Genomic DNA, 9,998 nt, shown 5'->3' with positions numbered 1-9,998 from the left:
ACCCTTGCTGCCGTGCGGGGGGTCTTCACGTTCTCGTGGCGCGGCGCAGGCGCGCTGGGTCCTCGGCGCGGACCGCGCAGACTGAATAATAAAAGGGGAGCGGCGAAGAGGCAGGAAGACAGGACCATGTCGAAGGGCCCCGGGCCCGCCGGCTCCGCAGCTTCCTCGGCGCCCCCGGCCGCTACCGCTCAGGTGCTGCAGGCACAGCCCGAGAAACCGCAGCCCCACACGTACGTAGAGCCCCCCCCGCCGCGCGCGCACGCCTGACGTCAGCGGCCAGCGTGAGTCACGCGCGCAGGGAGAGCGCGGGGCGGCCTCTCCCTCCCCCCTTCCTCAGTCGGCCCGGCCCAGACCGGTTCCAACCTGCTGGGGCCGGTCCCAACTGCCTCCAACTGCCACCAACCTCTGGTCGGGCCGTGGGGCGGGAAACTCGGTCCCAGCCGCTGAGCTGGGAAGGCGGGAGCTCGGGGTGCGGAGTGCACACTCGGGCCGGGCCTGCGAGGCCTACCCGTGCCTCAGACCGTGGAGCCGCCGCACCAGGCGCCTTCGGGGTGCTGGCAGCCCGAGACACCCCCCAAGATGGCTCAGCAGGGGCCAGTGCTGTGCCCGCTGCGAATGACAGCGTGAAGTCCTGTAGGCAGACCCCATGCAGCGTGCACTGCAGGCCTTTTGTGTACCCAAGGCCTGTAGTTTGTCCACCAGGGCCACCCTTGCTTGGATTCGTTTGAACAGTCGACTTCGATAAACACGCAGAAACAAATCATGTCGGTGCTTGTGTTATAGTCTATGACCAGTCCGGCTCGTGGCCTGTACCGAGTCAACCTGAATCGGGGCCCCCAGAGTGATGGCGTCTGAGTAAGACCCAGGCCTGGCCAAAGTGTGGCATTCGTGGGCGCCCCAAATGCTGACAGTAGGAGAGGCCAGCAGGGTGGATGGAAAAGCAGCTTGCGGAACTTTTATCTGCGTGTAGTGTAGGACCCTGTCTCTCTCCGTTGCCTATCGAGGCATATTAGGCACTAGCTAGTGCTAGATGTCGTGGGAGGGAGAAAGATGAATCAGAGGCGTTTCCTCGTGTTAGAATGTTGGCTCCCATTTTCTCTGATGCTCTTTTGAGAACCTCCCATTCCCAGGTCCTCTTGAGTGATGTGTTCACTTAAGGGTTCTGAAACTGCTGGAGGTTTTGGAACCTGTTGGGGAGGGAGGATTGAACAATTTTTAAGTTGTCCGATGAACCAAGAGCAGCAAACATCTGTTGGAGTAGCAAGAACTAAAAGTAGGAGGAGCTCTTGCTTATCACCCAGAAGACAGACCTATTGGGAAACATGGCTTATAGAGTGTATTGGTTTCTTTGTGGGGTTCTCTGGTGTTGGCTAAAATTTATTTATTTTAACCGCAGTCTGACTCAAGTTAACTAACTTCTAATATGGCCACGGCCTGGCTAGCTTTTTCTTTCTGGATATTGGTCTGGCTGAGATGGCGTTTGATCATTTGAACGGTGTAATGGTGAGACTGTGCTGTCGTTGGCAAATCGACAAACTTGACGTAATTGGGACTTCTTTATAACCTTTGATTGCTGGAGTCATGTTTTTCAATAAAATACCAAATGCATTTTGAATGATGTGAGCCTTGATTTAAGCAGCCTTTGTATGTTGTGTGGTCATTGCATCCACTAGGGAATCTGTATTTGAAGTGCTCTCTGATCATTTGAGAGTTGACAGATGAAGCGAGTGCAGTGTGTCATGTCAGTACCTGAGTCTTTGTCCTCTTGATGCTCATTTGTTTAAAATCTGCCTTAACGTTCCTTGTCAGATAAGTACAGCATAGTCAGACTTGGCTCTTTTTTCTTTTTTTTTTTTTTTTTTAATTTTATTTGTTGTCATTTATATTTTAATTTGACCAGAGAGACAGAAAGGGAAAGGAAAAATGAGAAAGCAAGCCACCAAGTCTGGACTCAAACTCAAGCCGGAGTCAGCCATGTGTGAGCCCAATGCTTTAACCACTATGCCACCTGCCGGGCCCCTGACTTGGCTCTTAGTAAATCAGTGAGTAGTTAAAATGCCCAAGCTTGATTGGATGGTTGGAGATTGTAGGCGATCCTTTTATCGTGTGTGTGTGTGTGTGTGTGTGTGTGTGTGTGTGTGTATACGCATGTGTTTTAAATATTTTTAATCTTTGGGGCCAGCAGGTGGCATGGTGGTTAAGGGTGCTGGACTCCCACATGGCTGACTAGGGTTCAAGTCCCAGACCTGGTGGCTTTCTTTCTCACTTTCTCTCCTCCCTACCCTGTCAAATTAAAATAAGTTTATAAATAAAGTTAAATAAAATAATTCTTTAAAAAACTTTTAATCTTTAAAAATCAGAAATAGAAGTAATAGAATAATAGAAATAAGAAGTTCATTTGTTGTCCTTGGGATTAGGGTACAAGGACTTTTATTTCAATTTAATTTGCTTTAGTGTGCATGTACTCGCAGGAGGAAGAGAAAGTGAGAAAGCGGCCCTTGGGGGATGGCCACACTGCAGTTCCTTCTCTTCCATTCTCCTTCTGGGATTTATTACTAGCCTGATATTTGGAATTATGTGATATGCTGTATCTTTGCAATAATCCAGAGAAACTTGCTTTAAAATTGACTCTCACTCATAATGGCATCTTGTCAAAAATAGTTGAGTCCACTAAAAGCAAAAATTGCCTTCCTGTTGGCTTGCCTTTCTTATCTTTTATTCTTGTGCCACAGTTAAAATCTTTGGAGTTTGAGCCTTCCTTTTCCTAAACTAAGAGGATTATTCATAACAAATTTGGAGGGTAATTTTTTTTTAAGAATTATTTTATTCAACTTTTATTTATTTATTTACTTATTTTAATTTTAACAGAGAGGGACAGAGCAAGAGAGAGAGGGAAAGTGAGAAAGCAAGCCACTAGGTCCAGGACTTGAACCACAGTTGGCCATGTGGGAGTCCAGAGCCCTTAACCACCATGCCACCTGCCGGCCCTTGGTGGGTAATTATCTTGTTGTTGTTTTATTTTATTTATTCATTCATTCATTTATTCATTTTTATTTGACCAGAGAGACAGAGAGGGAAAGTGAGAAAGCAAGCCACCAGGTCCAGGTCTTGAACCGTGGTTGGCTATGTGGGAATGTACAGCGCCTTAACCACCATGCCACCTGCGGCCCCTTGTTGGTATTTTTTTTCTAAACTCTTGAATAATCTGGCTTTAAGGGAAACTTTTTAAGTAATTAAAAAAATAAGACTTATTTATCTTTATTTATTTTAATTTGACCAAAGAGGGACAGAGTGAGAGAGGGAAAGTGAGAAAGCAAGCTGTCAGGTCCGGGACTTGAACCGTGGTCGGCCACGTGGGAGTCCAGTGCCCTTAACCATCACATCACCTGCCGGCCCCTTTAAGGGAAATTTTGAGATAATCCTTTTAGCAAATTGATTTCACAGGTATTATGCTAGACTTTGAAGAGTCCAACCAACCCTTTTATAAAACAGTTACATCAGAATTTCCTGTTTTCAGCTCCAAGTGTTTGATTAGCCCTCAGTGAGATGATAATGTTTGTATGTTAATACTCTTCCAATGTAAGAATCCTTTTAAACAGATTTTTGCTATAGGGCACCTGCGCTAGTCAAAGAGACAGAGACAAAGACAGAAAGGGAGAAATCACCCCCCATGGGGAATGGCCATGCCATAATCCCTTCTCCTCTCAGGATCTTGGGCATGTCCACACAGGTGCCTGATATGAGTTTTAAGCTGCCAGGTCCAGGACATAAACTGCGGTCGACTACATGGGAGTCCAACCACGTAACATTATGCCATCTGCTAGTCCCATGTGACCTGCTTTTATGAGGTGACTTTTTTTTTTTTTAATTTCACAAAGACTAAATTTAATCTAGCTTTATAACAAGACCATTTTCTGTATTAGAAGAGTGTTTTGGGGCCAGCAAATGACATGGGAGTCTAGGCACTGGATTCCCACATAGCCAACCACAGTTTGAGTTCCCGACCTGGTGGCTTGAAAATCACCTCTGGTGTGTGTGTGTGTGTGTGTGTGTGCTTGTGCCCAAAATTCCATGAGGAGAATGGAAAAGAAGGGATTAAGTGTGGCTATCTCTACTGGGAGGGAGAGTGATTTCTCTCTCTCTCTCCCTGCTGCATCCTCCCACCCTCTGTGAGTACATGCACCCTATACCAAAAACCTAAAAAAAAAAGCTCTCTTTAAAAAATTTTTTTTTACAGGCCACAGGTGGTGTAGTGGTTTAAGGGCACTGGACTCCCACCTAGCCAACTGTGGTTCGAGTCCCGATCCTGGTGGCTTGCTATTTCACTTTCTCACACACTCTGTCCCTTTTTGGTCAAATTTTAAAAATAAATAAATAAAGTTAGATAGAATCATTCTTTTCTTTCTTTTTTTTTTTTTTTTTTTTTTTTGAGATATTTTTGCTGTAGGGTGTGTGCTCTTGCCAGAGAGACAGAAGACAAGAAATCATCCCCTGGGGGGACGACCAATCCACAATCCCTTCATTCTTCTGTTGGGATTTTGCGCACATACCCACACATGCCCAGCGTAATAGACTCAGTCTTCAAAAAAATTTTTTTTTTAATTTTTGCCTAGGGGCACGTGTGCTTGTCAGAGAGAGAGAGAGAGAGAAACATTGAGAGGGAAAGTGAGAAATCATCCCCCAGGGGCGATGGCCACACCACAATCCCATCTTCATTCTTCTCCAGGGATCTTGGGCACACATGCACATAAGCTTGATTTTCGCTATAGGGCACGTGCGCTCGCCAGACAGACAGACAGAAAGCAAGAAATCATCCCCCAGGGGGGATGATCACGCTGCAGTCCCTTCTCCATTCTCCTCTCGGGATCTTGAGCATGTATGCACACGTGCCCAGTGTGAGTTTTAAGCCACCCCGCGGTTGACTACTTGGGAGTCCAGCGACATAGCCATTACGCTAACTGCTGGTCCCCATAAGCTTGATTTTCAAGCCACTTGAACAGCAGTCACCCATGTGGAAGTCTAGAGATAAAATTGCTACGCCATCTGCTGGCCCCAAAACCTCTCTTTTCTTAAGAGAGTTTGTGTGTGTGTGTGTGTGTGTGTGTATATGTGTGTTGTTTTTGTTTTTGTTTTTGTTTTGTTTTGTTTTGTTTTGCTATAGGTACATATACTTGCTAGATAGACCAAGAGAAAGTGAAAAATCACCCCCAAGGGGTTTGACCATGCCACAGTTCTTTCTACTCCACACTCTTCCTGGTTATTTTCAGCATGCATGCACACATACCCCACATGATTTTCATGCCCCTGGGTCTGGGACTCAAATTGTGGTCAGCCATATGGGAGTCCAGCACCTTAACCTACGCCACCTGCTGGCCCCCTATAAAAACATTTAAGAATTGGAAGATTTTAGTAATTATGTTCTGAAATGCATGTACTACTTCAGCTACCTTTAGGGTTTTCTTTTTTTAAGGAAAGATTTTTTGCGGTCGGGCACATGCGCTTGCTGGACAGACAGACAAAAAGCGTGAAATCATCACCCGGGGGGAATGGCCATTCTCCTTTTGGGATTTTGTGCACACACGCATGCACACATGTATGCACATGTGCCTGGCTTGAGTTTCAAGCCTCTGAGTCCAAAACGTGAGCTGCGGTTGGTCATGTGAGAGTATAGCAATGTAATGTGATGCCATCTGCTGGGCCCTTTTTTTTTTTTTTTTTTTTTTTGAGAGGTTTTTGCTATAGGGCGTGTGCGTTTGACAGATGCGAGAAATCACCCCCCAGGGGGGATGGTCACGCCGCAATCACCACTCCTCCTCTCTCCTCTCAGGATCTTGGGCACGCACGCACACGCGCCCAGTGTGAGTTTTAAGCCACCAGGTCCTGGATGCAAACTGTGATCGACTACATGGGAATCCAGCGACATAGCCATTACGCTAACTGCTGGTCCCCCTTTTTTCTTTTTTAACATTTATTTTATCTATTGGATTGTTGGAAAAGTCATGATTCATTTTTGCATATGCCATCTACTGGTCCCAAAATTGATGATTTTTTAAAAGATTTTAGTTAATTTATTTATTTATTCATTTTTATTTGACCAGAGGGAGACACAAAGAAGGAAAATGAAGGACCGGCAGTTGGTGTAGTGGCTATGTCACTGGACTCCAATGTAGTCAACTGCGGTTCAAATTCCGGACCTGGTGGCTTGAACTCACACCGGGTGCATGTGTGTGCTGCCCAAGATCCCGAGAGGAGAATGGAGGAGAAGAAATTTCAGCATGGCCATCCCCCCAGAGGGGTGATTTCTCACTTTCTGTCTCTCCCTCTCTTAGTGTCTTTCTGGCAAGTGCTTGCGCCCTATAGCAAAAACCTCTCAAAAAAAAGAAAAAAAAGGGAAAGTGAGAAAGTAAGCCACCTAGTCTGGAACTTGAACCATGGTCAGCCACATGGAAGTATCCAGTGCTTTAACCACCACACCACCTCTGGTCCCCCAAAATTGATTTTTAAAAATTAGTTTTTGCTGTAGGATGCATGTACTTGACAGAGACAGATTGAGGGAGGGCAAGAGAAAGAGAGCACTCACGCTACAGGGGGTTTAGAGAAAGAGAGAAATCACTCTCTAGGGGAGATGGCCACAATGCAGTCCTCTTCTCCATTTTGAGAGTTGAGGCATACAGGCATACGTGCCTGGTGTATTTTTCAAGTCTCTGGGGCCAGATTTTGAACCGCATGGTCAGCCATGTGGGATCTGACTCCCTTAACTACCAGGCACCGACTGGCCTGATCCTGACTTCATAGTGCCTGCGTGTTAGAGGAATGAACAATTTGTTGGAGTTCTGTGGCCACTGGGTTTCTCCTATAGGTAAACAGGGTGAATGCTTTAGAGCCTTGTCTCCAGCTCTCAGTCTAAGACTGGGCACCATTTAATGGAGGTAAAGCAGCAGTCCTTCCACAGATGATAATTTTGAGACAGTTTTGTTCATTCTATATACACGTTATGAACAGCATTTGATTGCATCTGATTGTGTTTTGGAAAATGCAGGAAATGAACGTATATTTAAGTCATTATTGCAAATTGCAGTAAAATTGTAAATACGTTTCTGGAGTACAACTTGTTGTACAACAGAGGTCACTGGAAGTATTACTTAGCAGCCTTACCAAGAATGAGTTAAATTACTACTGAACATTTCTGAATCTTATTTACTTGTTTATCAAGTAGAACTAATTTCTTGGAGATGAAAGTTAATCTTCATCTGGACCTTCAATCAAGCCCACAGAATTCGCATTAATAAGTAGCAAGTGCTCATTCTGAGGGTAGACTTTTCCTTTCTTGAAATGAGAGAGGATTTTTTTGTAAGCATTATTTAATTTTATTATTATTTTAAAATAATTATTTAATTTCATTCATTTAATTTAATTTGATCAGAGAAAGAGAAAGTGAGAAGGCAAGCCACCAGGTCTGGGAGTTGAACTGTGGTCGGCCATGTGAGAGTCCAGCACCCTTAACCACCACGCCACCTGTGGGTTCCAATTATTATCTTTAATTTGACTGGAGAGAGAGAAAAAAAGGTGAGAAAGCAAGTCACTTGAACCTCGCCTGAACCTCACTGGCCATGTGGGAATCCAGCGCCTTAACCACCACACCACCTGCCTGCCCGAGAGAGAGGATTTTGGCAGGGTCTCGCCATTGGCACAGCCCTGCTGCTGCAGCTTCCCAGGTGACTAAGACCATAGATGTGTGCCTCTGTACCCAGCCTGTTTCAGGTTGGGTCTGGTAACTGAACCTAGACCTCCCTTTGGACCTCAGCATTTGCATAGCAGCACCCTCCTGCATGAGCCATCAGGGCTGAGCCAAGATAGCCCCCCCCTTTCTTTTTTGAGAGAGAGATTTTTGTTATAGGGTGCGTGTGCTAATTGGAGAGTCAGAGAAACAGAAAGCCAGAAATTAATTACTATTCCCTCCTCCTGGGGTAAGACTGTGCCACAATCCCTTCTTCTCCATTCTCTTAGAATGTGGGACACACATACACACACATATGCCTGGCGTGAGTTTCAAGCTTCCCAGTTCAGCACCGGAACAGTGGTCAGCCTTGTGGTAGCACTTTAACCACTACACCATCTGCTGGCACCCAAGGAAGACTGTTGGTGGTTAAGATGGCGTGGTGGTTAAGGTGCTAGACACTCCCATATGGCCAACCACGGTTCGAGTCCTGCACCTGGTGGCTTGCTTTCTTACTTTCCTCTCTCTCTGGTCAAATGAAAATGAATGAATGAATGAATAAATAGATAGATCTTTTTAAAAAATTTGCCATAGAGAGAAAAAGAGAAAGTACCCCTAAGGGAGATGAGCATGCTGCACTCCCTCCTCCACTTTCCTCTTGGGATTTTGGGTACTCCCTGGCACGTTTCTCAAGCCATTGGGAATTGCACCACGGAGTCAGTCATATGAGACCCAGTGCCGCTATGTGCTAGCTCCCTATATCTCAGTGTTTTTTTTGTTTTTGTTTTTGTTTTTTAAATGGAAAAACTAAAATCAGTGCATAGAAATCCCTAGTACTGTAGAGAGGTCTTGGAGCACATGGCCCAGGCTCAGCAGCACCGGTGCAGTGTGGAGAAGCCTGTGGTTTGCAGAAAGCTCCTGGCCATGCCCCTTTCCCAGCCTTCTCTATGGCTTAGTCCCTGCATATCCACTCCGGTGCACACCCCCCAGGCTGTAAACTCTAGAGATGTTTTGAGATGAGAAGTATATACTCAGCAGCAAGTTTCAAAATCCTAGTTATAGGTGGTTGTACTTTAAATCATCTCTAAATTGACAGCCATTATAAGGAATGAGCAGGTTTCCCCCAATGCCTTGTAAAGTGAGTTGTGTTTACCTTGTAGGGTGAGTGGGAGGTGGAACAGAAGGTTGCTGTCTTGCTAAAATGCAGTGGATTCCGTTCTTCAGGTACTGTGGTAATTGTTTTAAGGTTCACTTGGGCATTTCTTTAAGGGCAGGCCTTGTGTTTATGCATTTAAAATGTCAGTGGTTAGAATATATATATATTTTTTTTTTCGGAGAGGTTTTTGCTATAGGGCGCATGCGCTCGCCAGACAGACAGAGAGAGACAGAGAGACAGAAAGCAAGAAATCACGCCCCGGGGGGATTGCCGTGCTGCAATCCATTTCTCTCCTCTCGGGATCTTGGGCACGTACGCACATGCACCTGGCGTGATTTAAGGCTGCCTGCTCCGGGACTCGAACCGCAGTAGACTACATGGGAGTCCAGTGACATAGCCATTACACTAGCTGCTGGTCTCATATCTGGAAGTTTCTTACTGGCCCTAAGATCTGTATTTACTCTTCCATTGAAGGCAAATTACGGAATCAAGTACTGCCTTAACAGTTCAGATACACTCAGAAATTCACTAGACACTGAGACCAGCAGTTGTAAGGTGCTGAAGTCCCACATGACTGACTGCAGTTTGAGTCCTTGACCTGGTGGCTTGCTTTCTCATTTTCTCGCTCTCTTTGGTGAGCACATATGTTCTGTAGCAAATTAAAAAAGAATCAGGACCGGGGACCAGCAGTTGGCATAATGACTGTGTCGCTGGGCTCCCGTGTAGTCGACTGCGGTTCAAGTCCTGGACCCGGCAGCTTAAACTCAATGCTGGGAGCGTGCGCATACGTGCCCAAGATCCTGAGAGGGGAACGGAGGAAAAGGGATTGCAGTGTGGCCAGGGGGTGATTTCTCACTTTCTGTCTCTCTGTCTCTCTGTCTTTCTGGCAAGCGCATGTGCCCTATAGCAAAACCTCTCAAAAAAAAAATTTTTTTTTTTATTGATTGTCATTGTTTTTTTTTCTTTTATTTTTCTGAAGTTGACCAGAGAGAGAGACCGAGAAGGAAAGTGAGAAAGCAAGCTTCTTGTCCAGGACTCGAACCACAATCAGCATGTAGGAGTCCAGTCACTTAAACCACCAAGCCACCTGTCAGCCCCTTGATCATGTTTTAATTTTGTGATTTT

At 45.6% G+C, this 9,998-nt stretch overlaps 1 protein-coding gene across 3 annotated transcripts in view; it reads left to right on the top strand.

The window, feature by feature from the left end:
* UNK (unk zinc finger) overlaps positions 1-9,998 on the top strand; it is a 34,629-nt gene continuing 24,631 nt past the window's right edge. The window contains exon 1 of one of the 3 annotated variants that reach the window (XM_027770784.1): positions 1-230. In XM_027770784.1, the coding sequence (XP_027626585.1) occupies positions 127-230 (104 nt within the window). In that variant the 5' untranslated portion in view covers positions 1-126. Of the gene's footprint in view, positions 231-8,858; positions 8,942-9,998 lie in introns of those variants that run through there. The other 2 variants (XM_027770783.1, XM_027770785.1) reach the window with 2 other exon arrangements.

The sequence above is a fragment of the Tupaia chinensis genome, unplaced genomic scaffold (assembly GCF_000334495.1).
Source record: "Tupaia chinensis unplaced genomic scaffold, TupChi_1.0 Scaffold000159_1, whole genome shotgun sequence".
In the NCBI taxonomy this organism is placed as follows: domain Eukaryota; kingdom Metazoa; phylum Chordata; class Mammalia; order Scandentia; family Tupaiidae; genus Tupaia; species Tupaia belangeri.
Note: the sequence above shows the minus strand (reverse complement) of the source record. Positions and strands in the feature narration are given on the sequence as shown.